At 38.6% G+C, this 25,288-nt stretch overlaps 1 protein-coding gene across 6 annotated transcripts in view; it reads left to right on the forward strand.

Moving 5' to 3' along the window:
- Window positions 1–25,288, forward strand: part of Zfand6 (zinc finger AN1-type containing 6) — a 67,244-nt gene that overhangs the window by 36,210 nt on the left and 5,746 nt on the right. For 4 of the 6 annotated variants that reach the window (XM_021167611.2, XM_021167612.3, XM_029479080.2 and 1 more), the window contains 4 exons: window positions 17,249–17,419; window positions 17,665–17,773; window positions 19,023–19,123; window positions 25,182–25,226. In XM_021167611.2, the coding sequence (XP_021023270.1) occupies window positions 17,266–17,419; window positions 17,665–17,773; window positions 19,023–19,123; window positions 25,182–25,226 (409 nt within the window). In that variant the 5' untranslated portion in view covers window positions 17,249–17,265. Of the gene's footprint in view, window positions 1–9,371; window positions 9,524–17,248; window positions 17,420–17,664; window positions 17,774–19,022; window positions 19,124–25,181; window positions 25,227–25,288 lie in introns of all 6 variants that reach the window. The other 2 variants (XM_021167613.3, XM_021167614.3) reach the window with 2 other exon arrangements.

Consider the following 25,288-nt stretch of genomic DNA (forward strand, 5'->3'; position numbering starts at 1 on the left):
GAAGACACAGGAATGATGAGTGCATACTGAATCTGGAGAATTCCTTTGGAAAAAGCTAAGGTTTCTGTTTGCTGATTCTCTTTTTTATTGGTTAGTCAGGTAGTACACAGATGTCTCTATCTGAGAAGCTTCAAAGGAGGGATATTATCCCTTGTTTTAGAATGACAAGCCTCCCTGTCCTGATGCTCTGGCCTACTAAACAGGCAATTTAACTCTTTAGCCAGTTGTTGACACTTTACTGGTAAAGCTAAGAGAAATTATTTGGTGCTGCACTTTTAAAAGAAAGGGGTGAGTGGGGATCAGAAATCTTAACACTTTTTCCTCTCATTTTAGTCAAAAATAAAGAAAGCTCAAGGTGAAAGAAGCCTTTGGAGTGTGGTCTCTAAAGTCAGACTAGGAAGAAAGGAAAAAGAATAAGTAGGAAAGGGAAGCCTCATAACTAGAAAGCATGTTGGAACAAAGTAACTAAGCAAATGGGTGGCAGGTTTCCCTCTGGCTTCTGCCACTTTGGAGTGAGTCTCTGTTCCGTAGTTCTCTTATCAAGGGTATGCAGGACAGAGCTAAGGAGCAGTACAGTCTACTTCAGCCAGAGGTCGGTGTAGATGATGTGATGTGCACATTCTTCTCTCTCTCCCCTGCCCTGCCCTTTACCTTACCAGGAGGGGGTATAGGCTTGTTGATCCCGGTCTCTTACCCAGATTTATTTGCTTTTTCATTTATTATGCAGTGCGATTATGATGGAGTTCTGGCTACATGTGAACGAGTGGTCATTAAGTGCCAAGACTAGAAAGTCAGTCAGGTTGTCCTGGTTTCACATCCTAGGTATCACTTTTAATAGTCACGTGATATTGAGGAATCACTTAGCCTCTCCGTGCCTCTGTAAAACTCAATGATAATTTCCCAGCTAACACAGTGGTAGAGTTCAGTGATTCACAGCACTTGCAAATGACTATGAAGCCTCTGTTTCTTCTTTGAGAGGAATAATACTAGGAAATATAAATCCTCAAAGTAATAGTTAAGTTTTCTTTGGTTTCTGTCATGCTGAGGACTGAATCTGGAGTATCATTCATGCTAGGCATGTACTCTTTTCACAGCTACATTCCCAGCCCCCAAATAATAGACTTTGGAGGGGTGTGTGTGTGGGGGGGTGTTTCTAGAGATCTAACTCACGTTGGCTGCAAGCTCCTTTACCCATTGGACATCTCAACCCAATATTAAGAATTCAGAAATGAACATATTCAGCTAAGACACCGTAAGAAACACCCCAAGCACAGTGAGTCATGACCTTTACTCACCTGTCCTCCCATTCTGAACTGCTGCCAGTATCCACCCATTTCACACTCTAGAGAGCCGCACAAGGGTTAGTGACTTACTGTTTCTGACAGTGCTGTTCTATAGGATAACACTGGGTACAGTGTTATATAAAGCCTGATGGTTTATTGATGGTGCCATCCTGTTTGTCTTGCCTGATGTGGGTGCTGGAAACTGAATTTGTTCCTCAGCAAAAGCAGTCAGTACACCAATGCTTGTAACTTCTGAGCCATCTCTCTAGCCCTGCAGTAATAGTTTTTAAATATGAAATTGGTAGGTAAGCAAGCATTAGTATAGCTACTGATATAGTTTGTTAGTGACTACATTTTGGGTTGAAGTTCACCACTTCTTTGTGTTATGAAAATGAAAGCTAACTACACCCAGGGTGGGTCTTAGGGACATACAATAGTGTTTCCAAATGTATTTTAACCATTTGAACTCCTTTGCTCAAATAAAATCATTGCTAGAAATAGAACATTGTAAAAATACCAAAAAGGAACTGTTAGAGCAGATTTGTGGTGCACTCTGCCCCTTCAGTATTCTTTTTCTGCAGCCTTTTCCTCCAGCTGTGTACTTGATGAAACAAAACATACTTAGATCACATAAACCTGAGGAAGATTTACCTAAGTGATAAGATTCACAAAAACTATGTACATTGTTGTGTTTTTAATTTTTCAGTTTGTAACTCTGGCCTCTTAGTAGATGGGGTATTATCTAAAGCTAATTATGGTACTATAGATATGAAATTGAAAAAAATGATATCAGAAAACAAGCATTGAGTTCCGTGTTTCATTTTATAGATGTTGCCCATATCATATTTTTTTTTTCTACTTAGAGGCTATATAAAGTCTCCTGTGTTATCTGGGTGAAGGTTAAAGTTTGTTTCTCCTAAGTAATTTGTTTTTCTTTAGAATATTGTGCCTATTAAGTATTCAAATACTCTTATTAGTTGTACTAACTGATGGGGAGGAATAACACCAGTTAGTTTCAAATTAGCAAGCAGATCATATTGACTTAACTTCATTTTATTTAATGACAGTGTATTGTTGCTTTTCTCACTTCTGTGAGGAGGGGGAAAAAAATCCTTGGGCAGCTGTGATTGCTTAGCAGGTAAAGACACCTGCTGCCAAGCCTGACAACCTAAGTTTGATCTCCAGGACTCACATGGTAGAGTGAGAAAACTGATTTCTATGAGTGTATCCTCTGACCTCCACACATATGCTATGGCACACGCTACTCTCTCCCAACAAATACATACATACCATCCTAGTTAGGGTTACTATTAACTGCAATGAAATACCATGACCATGGCAACTCTTACAAAAGATAGTATTTAATTGGGGCTTGCTCACATTTGGAGGATTCTTTCATTATTGTCATAGTGGAAGCATGGCAGCATGCAGGCAGACATGGTACTGGAGAGGTAGCTGAGAGTTCTATATCCAGATGGCCAGGCAGCAGGAAGACACTGGGCTAGCTTGAATAATTGAATCCAAAGCCCAGTGACACACTTCCTTCAACAAAGCCATATCTCCTAGTAGTGCCACTCCCTATGAGAGCCATCTTCATTCAAACCACCACAAATATATTTTAATATTTTAGGAAAGTAAGTTATCAAATCTTCCCATTCTCCCTCCCTTCTAATTTTCTTCCATCCTCCATAACTATTCCTTCTAATTTCATGTGCCCTGCCACTGATTTATTTTTAAGTGTGTGTATGGGGAGGGGTATGGGAATGTGTATGTGCTCACTGAGAGTATTGCAGTCCCTGGAGCTGGAATTACAGGCAATAGCTGTCTGATATAGCTGCTGGGAACTGAATGGAAGAACAGTACATGCTTTTAATGATGAACCATCTCTCCCTTGTACCTTTTATTTTTTATAAACGCAGTGAGTCTACTTAGTACCACCAGTGTGTGTCTGTGTGTATGTGTGTAACACATACACATAGCCTCTTAGGGGCTACTGCTTTATAAATTGACAAAAACAACTTAAGGGTCTATTTTGGCTGACAGTACAAGGGTACAGTTATGATGGCAGGAGTGAAGCGCAGCTGTTACATTGTATCCACAGTAGGTAAGCAGAAAGCCAGTAATGCTGGTACTCTGGTGTTTTGTTTTGTTGTTGTTGTTATTGTTTTTATTTTGTTTGGTTTTGGCTTTATTTTTTTCCCCTTTTTATGCAGTTCGGGATGCAAGCCCATGTGATGACTTTACCCACTTTCATGATACATCTTTCTTCTACTGAAAACACTCTCGTAGGTACACTGAGAGGTATATATATGTCCAGGGTGATTCTAAATCTAATCAAATTAACAATGAGGTTTAATCACCACAGACACTATCTCTGACTTCATTTTTCCATAGCCATTTTTGTTTACTTTTGATGTCATGCAACATTCATTTTTATCCCTTGAACTCTCTTCAAAGCAATATGAAATTAAATGTTAAATGGCAGTATATAGTGAGCAGTACTTTCTAGGGCTCCTTCCAGTTATAAGTTGGGAAAATTCCCTGTTTCCTGATCATTTTACTGCAAACTCCTTGGCATGGTTAATAAGCTTTTCACAGTGTTACCTTATTCTGTTTCTAAGGTTGTTTTCAGTGTTTGATATTCCAAGTGCATAGAATTCTTTCCCAGGAAGAATGCAGTTGTGCATTTGTTAGCTGTAGACACATTGAGCATATACTAGTGAAAACTGAGACAGCATTGGAATTGCTAGGCAATATAACCTATGGAACTACCGGCCATTTATTGAAGTGCTGTTGTGTGGAGTTTGTACTTGTTTTTATCCTTCTGCAATGACAAATGTTCACTATAAACAATTAGAAAGTTTGTATTAGCAAAATAACTGACACATTATTTTATGAGCTTGAGTTATAAACCATTCCCTGAGTGGTATCACCTCAGGTAGAGGTGAGGCATTTTCAACTAATTCCTAACAAGTGATCTATTGTGTGGTGAGCAGGCCTTTGAGGCAGTGTCCTTGTTGAACCACGACTGCAGACAAATAATCTTGGAGTAACAACTGCAGTTGCTGATGTAAAAGTCACCCAATTTTAATGTGAGTTTTCATAGTCATCATTGAGTGGGCTCTTCCTAAGACTCCTGTGGAGTAGAAAAGACAGGTATCACACCTCCCTCTGTGTGAGGGGCTCGGACTAAGCACTAAGAGGACAGTGTCATAATCAAAGCTGGTTTTAGAATTAAGCCAAGCCCATTGTTCTCTTCACTGCATTACATTATACATGAAGTTAAGCCTTTATATTTAGTTGGTCTATTATGAACTATAGTCAGGTCTCTTTTAGGATGTTTGTTATCCGTTACTTCAAGTGACTGCATCCTCACTGAAAGAAAAATCAGCCTCTGGAATGACATGCACCTTGTTATTTGCCTGCTTGTTTTGTGGTGCTGGGGATCAAATCCAAGGCCTTGTGCATGGTCACAGGAACTCCACTACTCTTTTTAGCTACTGATCTTTATTTTGGTCAAAAAAAAAAAAAAAACCTTTAAAGTTAGAATGATTATATTTCTAAATTTTGTTGAGTACTTGTTAGCAATTTGTGGTTTTATAGCTGTTTTGATTTTGAAGGTAGATGACTGTATCTCTGTAGTTACATGAAAATCAGACATCTGTGTCTTGTCCTTGTACCTATGGGATTGAATCCATGCCAACCATATGATCTACCTTAGAACTACACTCTCATCTCCCTACATTAACTCTTGCAAGCAGAAGCTGCGGCATAAAACTTCTATTATAGTAACCAGAAGAACAGTAGGCAGCACGGTCAGTGTATCATCCTTGAATAAAGCTCCAACAAAAGAAAAGCTGATTTGCTGTCAAGAAGTCTTGCTGTGTTTTTCCTAATAACATTTCTAGCCAAGGAAGTTTTGAAAGCATTCATGTATTCATCTGACTTGAGTACCTAAGTGTACTGAACCTGAAGCAGGAATTGGCAAACCCTGGCCCACTAACCCAGTCCTTCTCAGTCACCTTTTATTACAAGTACACTTCATTTGTTAACATTTATGTGTGGTTTCTTTTCATTACCAACGTAGAACTTGAGAGTTCCCATAGAGACTGTGTAGCTCACAAAGCCCAATATTTATTATTGGTGCTTAGAGGAAAAGTTTGCCAACCTCATTCTAGAGTAATTGAAAATACATTTCTGAGAAGAAAAGAAAGTGCTTTGTGTATTAAATCTGATTTTTCTCTTTTCTGTCCTCAAAGACAGGTTATTTGTCTATCATTCGTCTTTCAGTTGATCCTGAAAGCACTGCTGCTAATAGCAGGCAGCTGCAGCTATAACAATCTGCCTCTGGGTTTTTAGGACTCTGTTTCCTCATTGAGCAGGCCTGTTCTCTGAAATGAGAGCCATCATGAACCTTAATTCTGTCCAAAGGGACTTCTGTTGGTATCATGTGGACATCATGAAACTATCATGAAGAAGATTTTATTCCAGGGTGTCATTACCCCAGAAAGGATCAAAGAGGAATGAACTAAGGCAGAATCTGCACCAAGATTAAATAAAGTTAATAATCTTATTTTTAAGAACTACTGTTTATATGATTTCAGAACTAATCATATGGTGTCCAATAGTCAGTTGGTATGTTTTGCCCTGGGGAAGACTATTAGTCCTGCTGTCACCATTTCTTAGTTGAGAACTAACACAAAAGAACACAGAGTAGTTCTTTGTGTAGGATTAAGGCCTTATGGGCTTTCTTCCATTCATGTTGGTGAGACTTTATGGGTTTAGCTTTTGATATCACTAGGAGACAGGACAACCTCCACGATCCTCTAGCTCTTAGTCTTTCTGCCTCCTCTTCTGCAATACTCCTTGAGCCTTAGGTGCAGGAATGTTTTGTCCAGTGGGACCCTATGACTCTGCATTTTGATTGGTTATGGTTTTCTGTAATGGTTTCCATCTGAGCAACATGCTCACATAGCTACCCATATCTCTAGCCTCTAAGATTAACTTTTAAGAAGAGATAAAGACCTTTCCAAGAGTTTTAGAGGTAGCCAAGTTGGTAGAGTGATTGCCTGGTATGCATGAAGCCCAGGGTTCCATCTCCAGCAACAGTTTGTAAGTGATAGCACATGTAATAGTAGCACTTGGGAGGTAGAGAGCAACAAAATTAAAAATGTAGCCAAATAGCTACAGAGGCCAGCTTAGGCTATGAGAGCCTTAAAAATATAAAATGAATTTTTCAAAAAGAACTGCTGTCTTTGATGTTAAGAGTATAGTGATAAAGTGTATAACAACTTCTGACACAATTCAGTGCCACCTCTAAGATGTCAGCTGTTTTATCTTCTCTTTTATACTGCCGACTTAAATGACAACAGATTGAAAAAGACAAGTTCTTTGTTGTTTTATGTTTTGAGGCAAGGCCTTACTGTGTAGCACTGGCCGTCCTGGAACTTGCTGTCTGATCTTCTTGCCTTGGTCTTCTCAGTACTGTAATTCTGTCTCTGTGCTTCTGCACTGGGTGCTTTTTTGAAGTGGGGGTTTCACTATATTGTGTAGGGTGGCTTTGAACTTAGGTGGAAGTGATCCTCTTTCTTCAGCTTTCCAGTACCTAAAAGTACAGGGACATGATAGGGCTATAAATTGTTATTGCCTTGAAAGTAGTTTTGACCTCCATAAACTCAGAAAGGGTCTCATGGAATCCCAGTGCTCCATATGTAGGCTTTGCATACTTGGTTTAGGCAATAGCTTGAGAGATTAGGTTGAATCCTAAGTATTTTTATCTATAATAAAATCAGCTCCTTATATAAAAATCATTGTACAAAATTCTAAAAGATTTAGAGAAAGATGTTACTGAACTGAAGAACTTAAGCAAGGCAGTCATTCACAAAGGCGATACACTAAATTTAGAGATTGACTTAAAGTGGTGTTAGAGATGAAGGAGGTGAAGAGATCTCCTTAAAGGGATATAGAAGAAAGAGGTGAAGCTATCTGTGTGCTAAATGGATACATGGAAGTTGTGGCTGGATGGTTTAGAAGCTTTAAGGTCAAAGAGGAGGAAATGAAAGGGCTTATGGGTATGGATCTTGTGTATTACAGACTATACTTTATAGTTTGGGTTTTGTGGGGCGAGGATGTTTTGTTCTGAGAAACAGATGAAAATCCATGAGTGAGGCAGCCATTGGAGAGCTCTGACTTTTGTGTAAGACAGGATATTGAGTGACTTTATGTAGGTAAGCACTGACTTATTTTGAAGACAATTGGTACAAAACCAAGATCTGTTTTGAGAGCATGCTAGCTATTGAATGGAGCTCTCGGCTGCTTTCCAGTGTGCCTTCTTTATGATGCAGCAACCAGCTTTCCCCACAGTAACAAGCATATGGATAAACATCATGACCCACAGTAAGCATAAAATGGTCTTTGGGTTAATTACAAATGAGAAAAACGTGAATCTTAATCTTACATTATTCTACATTTTTTAAAAAAAGAAGTTAAATCCCGATAAATTGCCATTGAATGATAAAATAACCAAGTTTAGAAGTATATAATATCTTCATGATCTTGGAATAGACGGTGGCTTGTTAAATAGCACCTAACTAAATAAGGACATTGTTAACTTAGTATCACTATGATGAGATATCTGATAGGGAAACTTTCAGGAAGAAAATTTACTTTGGCTCAGCGTCAGGGCGCATCATGGTAGGGAAGTACATGGGGTTAGAAGAGTGTTCATGGGGTTGTAGACCCTCATATCACAATGAACCAGGAAGCAAAGAGTCTAAGCCTGAAACCAGGGGCATGGTATCACCTTCAAATGCCTGTCCCTAGGAACCATTTCTCCAGCTAGACCCTACTTCCTAAAGGCTCCGCAGCTTCCCAAAACATTGCTATCAGCCAGGGAAGACACATTTAAAGCATCAGCTCGTAGAATCAAACTAGACTTGAAATAGAAAAGACAAGCCACATATGTGTATTATACAACAGAAAACAGGTAATGAAGACAGAAGAGGATGTCCAATAGCCGGTCAGAACATCCAGTGATGGGGAAGCTACAAGGTGGCTCTGAGATAAGACAGGGAGGCACAGAGTATTTACATAGGACAGTTAATTTCTCAGGGTTTCTGAAGCCAGCTAATAGAATCCAGGTAGTAAAAAGCAAAGAAATTCATTCTCTTGATTTTAAAGTCCAGAAGTCAGAAATGAAGTTATTACTGACCATCTCAAAGCTTGCTGTGCCCCTTTTAAGGCTCACCTGATTAATCCAGGGTGAGATCTCCTCAGATTCTTAATCTGTTTGAGAAAATACTTAGACCTTGAATAGGGTATGGACATCTTTGTATTGGACATACAGCCCAGTTCAGGAGACAGACAGTATTGAGGATGGGTAAGCTCAGGAATATCCTGGGCCTTTTACTTCCAGGAAAGTGTAAAGATATGTAACTGCTTGGGAAACTGTGTAGTGGTCTCTGCTGAAGTTTAAAGTTCATATTCCCTATGATACAACATTCCCACTCTTAGGTATACTCAGGCTAAGTATGGATGCATTTTAGCCACAAGCTATGTAAATAATATCTCAACAGCTGTGTTTCTAGAAGTCCTAGACAAGAAAGTTTGAAAATCCCCATCAGCATTAGATAGTCCTTTACACCATGGAGCATTGTGTGCAGGGATGAGAATAAGCACACCGCAGTTACATAAAGGGTGCGGTTGAATTTCACATTGTTAGGTGTTACATAATTCCTTTACAGAAGCTTAAGAGCCAGAAAGCTACTAAGTATCGAATGTACTCAGGCATGAACACACACATACACTGGGTACTTCCCCACCTTGCTCCCTTCTGTTGGCCTTGAGCTTGCAGAGCTGGAAATAGAGCTATGTGTCATGTCCAGCTACAGTGGCCCATTTTGAGATTTATCATCCAGGCCTATGGAAACTTTCCTGTAGTAGTAGCAGGGTAAGTGTGAATTATACTAGAACACATCTAACATTGATATAATTATATGTAGGAATGCTATGCTTTATATTTGCTAGGAAAATATCCCCAGAGATCTTATCCATATGTTAGGTAGATTCAATGGCCTTTTTGTTTTTCAGTGCAAGCAACAGCAGGAAAGACAACTCGACTTAGGGATCTGGGGACTGCTATGCAGAGAGTTATCAAGCCTACAATACAGTAGAAACTTTAACCTAAGTCCCTGTTCTTTCATCTGAGTGAGCAGCTTTCTTCCCAAGTGCTTTCTGTCAAGGTGTGTTTATCATTTGATTTGTGACCTTCCTGGATATCCTGCAGAATATCTCAATAAATCTCTCCCTCTCCCCTCCCCCTCCCTTTCTCTTCCATCTCCCCTTCCTCCCCTCCCCTCGCTCTCCCTCCCCTCCATCCTCTCCTCCCTCTCCTTCCACCCCTCCCCCCTTCCTCCCTCCCCCTCCCCCTCCCTCTCCCTCTCTTACTCTGTGTGTGTTTGTGTGTGTGTGTGTGTGTGTGTGTGTGTGTATGTATGTATGTGTTCGTTCTCCCACAGATTTGGAGGTGCTGATGTTCAGATCTCTAAGAATTACTATGTGTCAAATTGAGCATTGATATTTGGATCACTTACTGTTAAAATTTTTATAGTAAAGGTTTCTTTAGATTCTATTTTGCTTTCTCCTGGGATTCTCTTTTTTTTTTTTTTTTTTTTTTTTATAAAAACAGAGAACTAGCCAACTGTGGGTGGTTAGCTTTCTAGTGACTAAAGAGAGACAGCTGGACATGGTGCTGCACCCTTTAATCCCAACACTCAGGAGGCAGAAGAAAATGGATCTCTATGAGTTTAAGACCAGCCTGGTTTACATTCTGAGTTCCAGGCCAGCCTGAGCTACAAAGTGAGACTGCCTCAAAAAAACAAAAGCAAAAAAAAAAAAAAAAAAATCAGAAAGACAGATAGGAGGGACTTCCGGAGTTTGTACCAGAATGATAGCTCACTGTAATTGGCATTTTTATTTAATTTGCTACATTATATATGCACCCCCTCCCACATGCCTAACTTTTTGAAATTACTAGTAAAGGTTCCAAATTCAGAAAATCAAATTCACGTTAAAAAAAAAATCTCTGATGAGGGGCATAAGAGATGACTCTGGTTCAAAAGCCTCCAGTTTGGTTCCTAGCACACATGTGGCAGCTCACAGCCATCTAACCCCAAGTCCAGGGGATCCAATGCCCTTCTGGCCTCTACAGGCACCAGGCAAACATGTCTTACGTGTGTGTGTGTGTGTGTGTGTGTGTGTGTATGAATATCTGACAAACAATAAGACTGATGAACCAGTGGACAGACATATAGAGGTCATCCTAAAGAGTTAAGCCTGCCTAGCAAGCTTCAATTTTGAGAACATGAACTCACTCTGTGAGGTCTTCCTATTTTACTGGAAAACCTGAAATTTTTATGTGACATTCACCAAGTTTTGAAAATTAATACCTAAGTAATTTTAATATCTGCTGGCCAACCAAATAGGGCTGAGTAAGATTAAATTGGCATTTTACAGGTTTTCTGGACTGACTCCTCACTGTAAACTATCTCTTCCTTGTTTCCTTTAGATCAAGGCAAGAAAACAATAGGAGTATGTGTGTATGCATTTCTTTTATAACCAGTTTAAGCTGCTAGGCATCTGTTCTGAATAACATTTCCATATTACTTTAATAATAATAAGATGTGTAAGTCAATAAATATTTCATAAGATTCATATGGGCATAAAAGGGATTTGAACAAGATTCATATAGCTGAGATGTGAGTTGCTAGGTTGCCTATGGTAAGATTTAAGCATCCTAAAGAGTGTCATAAACAGCTTTCTGAGAAATGCAGGAGAGACTGATTTCCTGAAGTAAGATAGGACATAGTGCCGCGGCAGACAGCATCTATAGGAAAGGAGAAGCAGGAGCTAGGAATGAGCAAAGAACTGGCCCTTCTACTTCTAGGCATAGCTGAGTTAGAGCAGTGATTGAGCTTTAGCTGTATAGTTGGCACTGTATGCATCATTTAATGTGTTGGGTAGGTAATGCATCTGTTCTCAGAGTATCAACCCTAGGGTAGGTTAGTGACATGTTCAAACTCTTACAAACAAGAAAAAGGCAAAGTTGGGAATTGGACTGTTGCTAACTGACTCCGAGTATTCTCATTTACACAGTATACTTTGTGTGGAAAGTAGGCTAAGCTGGGTACATTATGCAGACCATGAATGCTTGGTTGAGTATTCTTCAAGGGCATTTACTATACAATAACTCAAACTAGGTGTTCCAGGAGAGCTGAAGTCAGTAGAACTGGAAGCAAGGTAGTAAAACAGAAAAAAAATAATGCAGCTGTTGTGTACATAGAACTCAGTCTCCAGGCTCCTCGTCCCTCCAAGCTTTTCATCCCTCGTCTGCTTGAAGGGACGAAAGTCAGCATTGGAATGGGAAGTAAAATAGCATGAGATTCGTTAGGTGTAGGAAATGAAACAAAGGCATGTCCTTAGAACTGTCTCTTGCCTTCGTTCATTGCTGTTCTTTTGTAGGAATTTTAATTTGTAATGAATTTTCTTGCATTCTCATACTATGCAATCTTTAATTTTTATATAGATAAGGACGTCGTTAGAGGAAAAGACAAAATGGAAAAATTAATTATTTTGAGTACAGTAGGTTGTAGCTAGTTATTAAAGTTTAAGCTGATTTTTTTTTTTTATATGTAAGTACACTGTAGCTGTCTTCAGACACACCAGAAGAGGGAGTCAGATCTCATTACGGATGGTTGTGAGCCACCATGTGGTTGCTGGGATTTGAACTTCGGACCTTCGGAAGAGCAGTCGGGTGCTCTTACCCACTGAGCCATCTCACCAGCCCCAGTTTAAGCTGATTTTTAAGTGCAAATAATAAAAATTCATGAATGTCTTAAATTAGTTTTGTCTTAAATACAACAGACTATCATCCTTCTAATTGTTTAATATTAGAAGACTGATTTGTAGGCTGAGGAGATGGTTTTGCGGTTAAGAGCACTAACTTATTCTACCAGAGGTCCTGAGTTCAATTCCCAACAACCACATGGTGGCTCACAACCATCTGTAATAGGATTTGATGCCCTCTTCTGGGCACTCACTGGGGTCTCATAATAACATCTTGGAGAGTTGTTTAGAAATAAATGGCATAAGGACAAAACAACAGTCCCACAGTAAGTTCTGAATAACTGTGATGCATTAGAGAGCATAGGTTATGAATTTGACTGTGACAAGTCCATTCAACACTTTGGATTCAATTCATGAGCTGTTTTATCACTGTAGTGTGCTAGGCAGAGTTCACTCTCAGGCCTGGCAGTTTTCACTGCTCTTCTCCTTGGATTTGCAGCTGCGGAGTCCCACAGTACAGTATGAAGAATTGATCTGCCTTCTTCTCTTCCCTTACCCATTTTACTCCTGGATAGTTTCAGTGCCAGATTTATGCCCTGCAAGTTATTCACCTACTAGAAAAGGCAGAAGAGTAAGAAGAGTTGACCTGGGGTTTTTCCACAGTGCCCTTGTTGTGGCACTGCCTTACTAGAAATTGTTACTCTTTGTGTGTTTTTTTTTTCTTTCTTTCTTTTTTTTTTTTTTTTATCATTTTGAATCTTTACAAAAGGTATTTTTCCGTGTTTTGAAAATGAATAAGTATGGTTGAATCTATTTATAAGCAATTTCCTGTGTCTCCTGAATTCTGAAAAATTACTGTTTGCTAGCAGGACAGTTTGTCTTAGGAAATAATAGCCAGAGTTGGATGGTATTGAGTTTAATGTTGATTTTGAAGTTAAATGTGGCAGAAGAGCTTGATTATCGTATTTTACTTTTATCTCTGCCTGTTTACCTAAGTATTCATAGAAATACATCCCTCTCTTTTTGGGGTGTTGTGGCTTTCAGTTATACACTTATCTATATCACGAGGAAAAACTCCTTTATTATACCTTACTTTAATCTGTTGCTTAGTGGCATGATATAGTAACAGGTTGGACCTGTATGTTTACATTGTCTTTGCCTCTATTATGTATCCCAGGGAATCTTGTTAGGTACTCTCCCCACCTCCAAGTGGTCTCCACTTACATAAAATTTTAAGTCCATAGATAATGCTGTATAAGTCAGTTTTGTGCCTCTTTTCACAAAAGAAATGTATGTTAGCCCTCTTGAATGTACATTTTGCAGCAATGAATTCTCAGAATGTTGGTTCCAGAATCTTAATGCTTTCTAAAATCAATGAATGCCATAAAGAGATTTTGTTTTAAATATTGTATTTGGTACTATTTAGCATATGACAGGTAAAACTGAGGGGAAAATTTAATACTAACTAATTTTAAATGTTTTAATGGAAAGTACACCTGTGTTCTCCCCCCCCACCACACACACACACTTTTTTTAGTGATAAAAGACTTAATGAAACAAGAGTTTAGTGGTTGCTTTGAATTTAACATATATATAGTGCCGTAAAGAAAATCTGGGCTCTTATAGTTGAAAAAAGAATGTTTTAATAACCTTCCCAGATGATAAAAGATGGTGTTCTTTAATACTACACCAAAACTTGACAGTTGATAGTTTCTTCAGGGATGATTGCAGCTTAGACTCTGGTAGCATATAAAACCTCTTTGTCTTCTTGTTGGCGTGTCTTTCCATTTCAATGGCTCTTTTGTTCATGAATGATTTTGTAATGACATACATTGGTTCTGACTTAAGGAGGTCTTTAAATGTTGGATCTGTATCATTCAGTTATGCCATTAATCTCACTAAAACACTCAAAATATTGGAGACTTGTTTAAGCCCTTTTCTGGCTGACTGCTTAAATGGTATCCTTGGTAGTGGCTGCTTACAGTTTATTGTTTGAAGTAACAAGTACACTTACTTTGTTTTAGAAAATGTCTGCCATATACTCAAGTATTAATAACCAGTTTATTAAGTTGTTCTTTTAAATAAAGTTGTTCATTGAAAGAGCAATTCAGTCACCTCACAATTCAAATAGTTACACAATCATTTTTTCTTTAGACATATTTCTCCAAAATATAGAAATAATTCATAGGTGACCCTCATCCCAGTTAGTCACTTAAAATATTAAAAAGGTGTAATGGCACATGCTTGTGACCCCCCAAAATTCCATTCTCAAAAAAAAAAAAATGTGTGCTTGGGCAAGATTTAACAAATACATTGCTTTTTGCTCTGGGTGTAGCATGATGATGTCTGCTAGTACACTTTGTTCCACTGCCTGTTTGGCCCATTGAAAGGTGCTGGCTGAAACACACCACTGCTTTTGCACCACTGCAGAAGAATCATTGACAGTATGTGTTTTGTTTTGTTTTTTGTTTTAAGGCAGGTAACTTGTTAAAGTTGTTTTGAGGATAGTGTTGACCCCCATACAAATTCATGGACCATACTTTTAAAACCACTAGTTTAGAACCTGGACTTTGGTATAGATAGGCTATCTGGATGAACCCCAGCTCCATTACTTATTATTTTTATCATGATGAGCAGTCATCCTGACTTTTAAAAACTAGACAAACACAAAGAAAGAGCATAGGGCTAGGGAGATGGTTCAGTGGATAGTGTTTGATGTACAAGCCTACGGATCTGAGTTGAGATCCCTTGCAGACACATAAAAAGCAAAACACTGCAGCATGCATCCTGTGTAATCCAAGTGCTAGGAATGTAAAGACAGAAGTGGCACTGGCCAGCCAGCCAGTCCAGCTGTATTGGTTCAGTGAGGAACTGTTTCTAAGTGTAGGGTTGAAAGTGACTGAGGAAAAGACTCATTATAGTTTTAACCTCTGGCCTCAACACAGATGTGCATATAAAATGAGCATGCACATACACACTATATTAATACATAAACACTCAAGAGAATAGACTAGTGTCCCTCAGGAACATCTACCCATCAACTGCTTCTCTATATTGTTTGTCTTTCGATTTGACATATGAATATACAGAACTGCAGGAAACAGATGACTGGTACAACATGATGTTCTCTCTGTCTCTGTCTCTTCCCCCCACCCTTCCTTTTTCCCCCTTCTTTCCCCCCTCCCTTGTCTGTCTCTGTCTTTCCCTCTCCCCCACCCCCCATATCTCTCTGACAAGAATGGGATTCTGAAAGAACCTGTCGTGGAGTGAAAAATCAGCTTGTCAGACTCTCAGATTGTATTCCCAGCCAAAGGTGTAAAGTAGTACCCCTTAACACTTTGAGACCTTTTCTATTGTTTGACGTTTGTGCTTTTGTTTTTCTGGTTTTAGGCAGACGCACCCTAGGTAGCCCTGGCAGGCCTGGAACTCCATGTAGTTGAGATCAGTGCCTAGGGATCCTCTTGACTCAGCCTTCCAAGTGTTGTAATTACAGGTATTCATTACCTTGTCCACACCCAGCCAGGTCTTTCTTTTTTTTTTTTTTCTTTCATTTTTTTTTTCTTTCATTTGTTTGTTTTGAGACAGGGTCTCACTATGTAACACTGACTGGCCTAGAACTTGCTATGGAGACCAGGCTAGACAGAATCTCACAGAGATCTGCCTGTTTCTTCTGCCTCTGAGTGCTGTGATTAAAGGAGTGCTCTACCATGGTGCTCTGGGACATGACTTTTAATGGTAGATAGGAGTAAGTCTGCAGCTCCTTGTCATCCAGACAAAGGACCTTGTGGTTATTGGTTGTCAAATTTCATACATCTTTACCCTCAACAACCTTCAAAACATTCAGTGGAGAAAACTCTGTTCCTGCCAATAGTGAATGCTTTCCTTAGATGTGTACCAAGTCAAGGCAATCTCAGTGACAGTGCTTTCTGTTTCGAGTACTATTCTTTTTTGGTCTGTAGTAACCTTCCTTTAGAAGGAGTTCTTTTTAATAAGCCTGCTATTACTGTTTGCTGCCGTGGGTTGTGTGTGCCAAGTCACTAGTTGCTTTCTGGGAGGAATAGCATGTGAAATTCTTCCATCTGCTTTGATTGATCATCGCCTTCAAGTGGTTCCCAAATATGTCCTGAGTCCCAGCATGCAGTCAGTGACTAGTATCTCTGTCCCAGTACATTTTAATTTTACTCTGTAAAATTATAAATGGCTTAAAAAGTAAACACTTTTCTTAATTAGGCAAGTAGAATCTTCACAATTGAGAAAAAAATTAAAGTCAGGCACATATCAGAGAAAGCATAGTATTACCATTCTTGGATATGCTTTCTACTGCTCTTTTATTATTAATAGTTGTTCCTTTAGCACTGTTTAGCAGCATTTACAGTTCACTGTGTACATTTTCTCCCTGAGAAAGTCATTTAAAATGTTAGTGATTCTGGAAATTTTTGTCATTAATATTAGTATTTTATTTTATTTTAATGTCAGACATTCAGGGTGTTTTCAGTTTTCCTACATTATAAATATGCCATGAGCCACATCCTTGTGTATTCTTTGTTCTTTTTCTGATTATATTATAGGTATTCTATAGATTATCATGCTTAAGAAATAAAGGCAGAGTACTTGTCTTCTACAGGACTCTTGAGGTGAATTGCTAAATTACCTTCCAAAATGATTAATCCTATTCCTCATTTCACCAACATTCTACCCAGTTTCGTTAGGTGGTAATCTCTAAACATAATAAATCACAAGTTAATGCAGACTTGAACAAAATTTTAAATAGCTAGAAATTAAATAGTATAACGTATAGCAAAACTTAAAATGTTGCTCATTATTCTAAAAGTCCAAACTGAAGTTAATGTTTGGGTGGTACAGAGTTTTCCAAGAGAGATGGCTTCCTCTGGGGAAGTTTTCTACTGTCTAAGCCAGCACGGACCTGCTTACAAAGAGTAGCTTGAAGTCGGAGCTCACCAAGTGTCCTTTGCTCTTTACTTTGCCCTGTGTTTAGGGATAGCGTAGCATAGCTAGGAAAAGAGCATAAAGATAGTTTTCCCTTCATTATAGAAAGCAGATTTGGATAATGTAACACTGAAGTCTTGTATTGGAATTCTTTACTAATTCTTTGCAAATTTCAGGTGTGCAACAGAAGAACATGGCTCAAGAAACTAATCACAGCCAAGCACCTATGCTTTGCTCCACTGGCTGCGGATTTTATGGAAACCCTCGTACAAATGGCATGTGTTCAGTATGCTATAAAGAACATCTTCAAAGACAGAACAGTAGCAATGGTAGAATAAGCCCACCTGGTAAGTAATCCAGCTGAAACCCAGCCGTGTTCCTGACGACACATGGGGCATATGATGCAATACCTCCTTTCACATCTGTCATATATACAGACATTCATATCACTAAAGCAAAATTAAAAACAAAAAAATAGGGGATACTAAAGAAGGGAAACCTATATAGTATGTTTTGTGGGAATTGATCTTCCTTTGCTTTTACCAGGCCTTAGGATGTTAGAATATTAACCTATAATGTGGTTGTGTTACAGCAGCTTCTGTCAGCAGTCTGTCTGAATCCTTACCAGTACAGTGCGCAGATGGCAGTGTCCCAGACGCTCAGTCAGCGCTAGATTCTACGTCTTCATCTATGCAGCCAGGGTAAGGTGATTTTCTGAAGCATAACTGAAACTAAAGAGTATTGATCTTACGATAGTTTTTACTCACTTCACAAAGGAATGCTTTAAAGCTACTGCAGGATTTACTGGCCTAGAATTGTATCTGACTGCTTACTACTCACTAGTCACAAGATGCTTTGTACTGTCCTTTGTTGACGGAGTGCTCTTTCAAGTCTTCAATCCCCTTTCCAGACATCTTTTCCTTTATTCTTCACACTGCATACTGATCTGCTGCCGAAGTCGCTCTAAAGTTAGTTCTTCACACTCTAGTCCTTGGTCTACAAATATTAGTGCCTTGAATCAGAAGAGCCTTGGTTCAGATTCTTTGTTTTTATCATGAGGCAATACTAATTTTTCTGTTTTATAATATATGTTTGCTTTTAGCTCTGAAGTTAGAGATAGAGGGATGCATACAGAAATAACATGTTTAACCTTTGAAAATCATGGTGCATGCCCATAAAATCTCCGACTTGAGAAACAGAGGCAAGAAGACTGGGAATTCAAGGCTAGGGCGAACTATACAGACAATTTAAGGCTCCTCTTGAGCATGGAAGGAAGGAAGGAAGGAAGGAAGGAAGGAAGGAAGGAAGGAAGGAAGGAAGGAAGGAAGGAAGGAAGGAAGGAAGAAAGGAAGAAAGGAAGGAAAGGAAAGGGAAGGGAAGGGAAGGGAAGGGAAGGGAGGGAAGGAAGGAAGGAAATGCTTTTTTCCATTTTATTATGTTATAAACTAGGCTATTAGTTTTTACACTGTTTCCTTTTTAAAAATTCATCATAGATGCTCATTTACAATGTTGTTTTCATTTCTGAAGCAAGGCTGCATCATGCAAGTTTTCATTTAGAGCATTCATGTAATATTTGGGATGTGTTAAAACACATACACGCACACACGCACGCACGCTGTTGCTTTGGTTTCCCAAGCATACACTTCTGACCCTAATTAGCCTGTGGTTTCCCGGCCCTATGATCATGGTAGGTTACAAGTGTCTCTGTTTTCTATAGGAAGTGGTATTACTATGTCCTTTTAGTTTGTTTGGATATTTAGAAGGTGAACTTTTCAAACTGAAATAATATTGAGTGCAGCAGCACTTACCTGAAGGAGTTAAGAGATTCTCTTGAAGCCCAGGTGTTTAAAACCATTCTGGACATCAGAACAAGCCCCTATCTCTAAAATTAGAAAAGTAATTTTAAAAAACTTAATGTTAAAAAAATAAAAATATCTTTTGCTTTTCTAGCCCTGTATCAAATCAGTCACTTTTATCAGAATCTGTAGCACCTTCCCAAGTGGACAGTACATCTGTGGACAAAGCAGTATCCGAGACAGAAGACCTGCAAGGTTTGCATATGATGGCATGTGTTTGTTTAACACTTGAGTTCTGTAGGCCAGGTACTAGCATAGATGTGGGTATTTAGAACAGTACCTGCTTATTGTGTATGCTTTGTTAGTTTTGTTATGAGAAAAGTATTTTAAATTCTCAAATATTTAAATTCTTAAATATTTAATAGTTGGGATCTACTTTCCACTTATATATAATTAGATCAGAGTAAAGAGAAGATTCAAATCTGATGTAATTAGAGTGAGCAATAAAAGTATTATACTATATGTTCTGTTGTGTTAGACAGTTAAATCCCAAAACTCTCCTCTCTGAGCACTGGGACTACTGGCCTGCTGATTTTGGTTTTGACTGATTATCCGGGAGGCTTTTCTTCCTGGTTCCCAGGCACTCCTCTCCCCATGTGAACTACAGAGTAGTGGTCACATCCAGCTCCTTGCATTCATAAGTGTGGCACCCCATGTTCTCACCCTGGTTCCATGGAGTCAAATGACCCATGAACTCTGAGAAACTTATCTGAAGGCACTTGCAATGGGGAGGCATTTAGGAGGTTTCATAATCTTTACTAGGCTCTGTTATCCTGTCAGCCAAGATAAGTTCAAGGTTGTGTGACACCATGGCAGAGTTTAAGGAGACAGCACACTGACTTCTGCATCATGTATAGTGTAGGCATTCTGGTAACAGATGATCTGGAATATTCAACTTTTTCCTTGAATTTTATATTAAATAATATAGATATCCTTTATTTCTTGCCCTGTCAGTACTTGACCAGATTTACCTATTTTGCAGACTTTGCAGCAGGAAGTAATTATACTATAAATAAATATGGTGATCTACATAAATATTTTAATCTAACCCATATATGACTATAAATTCATAAGATACAATTAGTGGAAAATATTTTTGTAAATAGAAAAGTTTAAGGAAAGTTAGGATGGTGGGTTATGTTAGACGTAGAAAGGGGGAAATGTTAAGTTATCCACTAGTTATAAAAACAAACAGGGCTAACAAAGCTTAGCTTTATTACAGTGAAAGTCATGTTATTGCTTTTGACAGGGGAGGCTGAGAGAAAGGTATTGGTTACAGAAAAGTTTTTTTAAATATGTAATTTTATGTGTATGTATCTGTGTATGACTATGGCATGTGAGTACCAGAGGCATCTGATCCTCCCAGAGCTGAAGTTGTATACAGTTGTGAGCTGCTTGTGTGGAATCTGGGTATTGAACTTGGATCCTCTGCAGGAGCAGTATGTGCTTCTGACCGCTGAGCCATCTCTCTAGCCTGTTACAGAAAAATGATGTTGAGTGAGGCAGAGGTGATAATGTAAAATTTCAAAAAATATTTGGAAAGTGTAGATAGGTAAAAGAGAAGTGATGAGAATTGTTCCTGAATTTTAGATGGTCTGGTATAGACTGCTAAAGTGAGAATAGAGCACTTGCTTTTGAAAGCAAAGCAAGAGGGAAGGAACAGAAAACAGCCATCTGATCCTGATTAGTTTCAGGCCATAGACACAACCAAACGGATATCCCAGGAGCAATTAGTTTTGAGAGGGAGGTTAGCAGAGAAAAGAAAAGAACAAAGGTGCCACTCACTCAGGAGAGTTATGTGTGTCTTAAACAGAACACATTTTAAATTTCTGTGTGAAAAGAATTTGTAAAAATTAAAGGGTGTGATGTGCATGCCTTTGATTTCTATGAACTCAAAGCCAGTCTGTTCTGCATATCAAGTTCCAGGACAGCAAAGGCTACATAGTGAGACCTTGTCTCAGAAAAATAAAACGACCAAAATGAACAAAGATTAAAGATGCAGTTGAGAGTTGAACGGTTTGATAAAGGTGGGTGAGTTAATAACACAACAGCATAGGTGCTTTACACCATTTGGGTGTTTGGAGAACATCAAAGTTTCCTTCAGCTCACCCCGAGTGCATTAGCCAAGAAAGTAGTTATGTCATATTAGGAAGGCTGCAAAGTGTTTTTAAAAGTTAAAAAAAGCTTTTTTTTCTACAAGTATGCTTTGAATGACATTTAGATAATACAAGTATTAACTTTTAAGTTCATTAAAGACTTAGCATTCATAACTTCAGCATAACAATCTTTGACAAATCAGATGTAAGTTTCAGTTTCACCCAAGTTTAGGAAGGAATTAGTTTTCAACTTGTAAAGTCTCTCAATGGCATCCTTTGATGTGTGTGTGAGTTATTGTACGTGTGGAAGCTGGGGCATAGGGTGTCTGTCCTCAGATGCCATCCACTGTTCTCAAGTCTTTTTGTAGCCAGAATTTACCAAGTTGTCTAAAGTAACTGGACCAATTACAAGGACATGCCACTGGACCCAGCTCTTTTGCAAGTGTAGGTTCTGGGGGACTAGTGCAGGTCTTCATGTTTACAGAACAAGCACTTTACAGACAGCTACCTCCTCACCCTGAACAGCCTCCTTAAAAAAAAAAAAAGTTTAACTTATATTTTAATTTAAAATATTTTCTGTTTGTCAACACAAATGTAAATATGCTTCACTACACATAGATACTTAAAAGTACACACTTCCTTTAGACATAATTTGCCTGCTGAACAAATCAGAAAATGGTGCTTCATCATTTCATCTATTCAATGACTGAAAAGAGACAGAAAAGGCCACTGCAGCACAGACAGATGATACAGGAAGCTGGAACCCTGGCATCAATTGTAACTGTGTTCCCTCCATAAGACAGTGTGATGGTTGTGAGCTGGGATTCACTGCGTGCATCTTGCTGGCATGTCCAAACCCCTTTGTTCCCCCAAGTAGGTAGGATCGACTGGTTAGGCAAGCTGCCTGGTATCCATGTGTGTTCCAGTATCACTGGGGCTTTCAGAATAGCATTTCCTCTGTATATAATGTTTATTCTGTATGATGCTATCGGGTAGGTGGTAATGCTTTCATATGGCACGTTGGCTCTAATTCTCAGGCTTAAGTGAAAATTTAACCTATTGCTGTATGTTATCTAACTATCCTTTAAAAAAAATTTTTTTTTTTTTTTTAAAGGATGGCAGTTTCTCAAGCTCTTAAAAACCTAAGACATTCTGGGCAATGGTGGCACATGCCTTTAATCCCAGCACTTGTGAGGCAGAGGCAGGTGGATTTCTGAGTTCGAGGCCAGCCTGGTCTACAGAGTGAGTTCCAGGACAGCCAGGGCTACACAGAGGAACTCTGTCTTGAAACAAACAAACAAACAAAAACCAACAACAACAACAAAGAAGACCCAAGAACAAACAAAAAAAAAAATCTAAGACTTCTAGTTCACAAAAACTAGCTTAAAGATAAAATATATGTGCATTTTGGTGTATTTAACAATACTGAAGTAGATTGGCTGCCTTGAAGATAGAGCTGAACTTTGGTTAGGTCTTGGGTGATGCAGACTGAAAAGAAGATGGGGTTTAGATGTAGAGCCTCTGGTTTCATGTCCTCCTCTTCCCCTGACATTTCTGTGCTGCATTTTCATTAGTTTTGAATCATGTCAACCTTACAGGAAATTTAGAATTATTCAGACCATAGATCCAAAATGAACTGTACAAACAATAAAGGATATTTTGTTTTGCATATTGCCCTGTTGACTTGGGAGTTAAAGGAGGCTTAGGACGATCGCACAAGCCTTTTTAATCCCAGCACTCAGGAGGCAGAGGCAGGTGGATTTCTGAGTTTGAGGCCAGCCTGGTCTACAGAGTGAGTTCCAGGACAGCCAGGGCTACACAGAGAAACCCTGTCTCAAAAAAACAAAAAAATAAATAAATAAAATAAAAATAAAAAAAAAAACAAAAATGACTTTAAACCTTTTCAGTGTAGAATGAATCAGCTTGGGAAGGTTGGGCTGTCAAGGACAAGACAGGGGGAACCAGGATTCTTATGGAGTGTTGTTAGATCAGTAGTTCATGACAGCCAAAGGAACTTTTGGCTAAAATGGGACTGTTATTTAGGAAAGCTTACATGATGTGGAAATCGGGGATTTCATCTGAATTAGAAGAATTATTGAAAACAGCCAAGACAGTCTTGAAAAAGTTAGAATACTTAACAGTTCCCAGCTTCAAACTTTATTAAAAGATATAGTAATGCAGACTGAAGTATTGTTTTGAAGGTACTCACACAGATCAGTGGAATAGTAATGACAGTCCAGAAATATACTCAAAAGCTTAAGGGCAGTTTATATTAAACAGAAGTCTAAGTTCATCCAGTAAGAAAATGAAAATCTGCTCAAAGAATGAAATCATTAAAAACTTCACCCACAATGTATCCAGAAGCTACATAAATATAAGAGCCGAGACTGTAAAAACTCTCAAGGCAAGTGTAAATTTTGTGGCCTTAGAACCTTCGTAGATAAGACATCTAAAGCAATAGCAACCGAAGAGGATAGATGGATGACTTTTGTTTTCATGAAAAGAATGAAAAAGCAACACAGAATGCTTTACATCATCTGTTTAATAACGGTGGATAAAGAAATAAAATTTCCTCCTGGAGATATAGCTTGGTGGTAAAGCATTTGGGCAGCGTGCTTGGGATCCTAGTTTAAATCTGTGGTAGCAATAAAAAGAAGGAAAGAGTGAAAGAAAGCAGAATAAGGCAATCCAATGAAAACATGGTTCAGTTCCCAGCATCCACATGGTGCTCGGCAACCATCCATAATCCTAGTTCTAGCTGGAACAACACAAACGTGCACGTGGTGCACATAATACACACAGGCAAAACACTTACATTTAGTATGAATCTTTTAAAAATGTATGAATCTAATAAAAAAATTTAATAGAATTTTGGAAATTCTCAAAGAATTAATAAGATGTTTTTAAAGGAAAGAAAAATAGGCAATGGGTCTGAATAGATATTTTTTTCAGAGAAGATGTACAAACTGACTGTCAGCAAATAAAAAAATGCTCTGCATCAGTAGTCACCAGGGAAGTGCAATAGCAAACCCATAATGAATTAACAGGTGGCCCCCAGCAGAGTGCTGCAGACAGTAACAATAACAAGTGTTGTTTTGGTATGTGGAAGTCAGACACTAGCACATTATGGGAATTCAGAATACTATAGATGATTTGATAAACAGTCTAGAGTTTCTCCAAAAGGTAAGGATAATTATCAGGTGAACTAGCATCTTTACTTTTAATTCTGAAGAGAATGAAAGCATGTCCTTGCTTGCTGGTGTTCTTCTTGCCTTTCATTGTGTAGCTTTTAGGGATTGGACTCAGGGTATCAGGTGTGCCAGCAAGAGCCTTACCTGCTGAGCTATGTTGCCAGGCCTAGGATTAATGGTATTCCTAGAAAATAAGAAACATGACACTTGTTTCTTTTAAATGTTAGTATCAGTGCTAATGTGATTTTCTCCTGGAAGTTAATTTTTTCACATTTTACATAGAATTTTTAAACTAGGAAGAGCTTACATTTTACTTAATTTAAACCCATGTATAAGAAAATGAGGTTCAGCCGGGCGGTGGTGGCGCTCGCCTTTAATCCCAGTGCTTAGGAGGCAGAGGCAGGCGGATTTCTGAGTTCGAGGCCAGCCTGGTCTACAGCGTGAGTTCCAGGACAGCCAGGGCTATACAGAGAAACACTGTCTAGAAAAAAAAAGAAAATGAGGTTCAGATTAAAAAATTAATATTATCCCAGAAGTCGGTTATAACTGTCTGCATTGAATATCTAGGGAGCATTAGTTCTATGTCTTCACTAGGTGCATAGCAGAAGTAAGCAGAAATATTTGAACTCCTCAAAAACTCTATTCTGATCCTTCATTTGGTTGAACTCTCTGGTAGAGTTCTCTTACATGCTTGAGTCCTGAAAACACTCCATGCCAAAAAAGCATTGTCTAATTCTTGAGAATTGCCAAGATTGTCAGAAGAAAAATATATTATGTAGAGATACTGTATCCACTACCAAGAGAAAGTAGACATATTAAGATAGTGTTTGGTTACCTATCAATGTCATTTTAAGTTCAGTTTGGTTTTTCACTATGTTTATGAATATGCCCTAAACAGAATAGTGAATAGTGTTTAAATTGTATTATGTACTTACTATTACATTTCTATTCTTTTTCTGTTTACAGGACCCAGAGCAGAGGGCCTTGTTCCTCTTGAATGTGATCCTCCATGTGGGTAGTAAAACCTCTTTTACCTGTCCAGTGCTTTTGTGAAGTCTCTTAACAGTAGTAAT

The sequence above is a fragment of the Mus caroli genome, unplaced genomic scaffold, assembly GCF_978045245.1.
Source record: "Mus caroli unplaced genomic scaffold, Mus_caroli_1 scaffold_8, whole genome shotgun sequence".
NCBI lineage: Eukaryota > Metazoa > Chordata > Mammalia > Rodentia > Muridae > Mus > Mus caroli.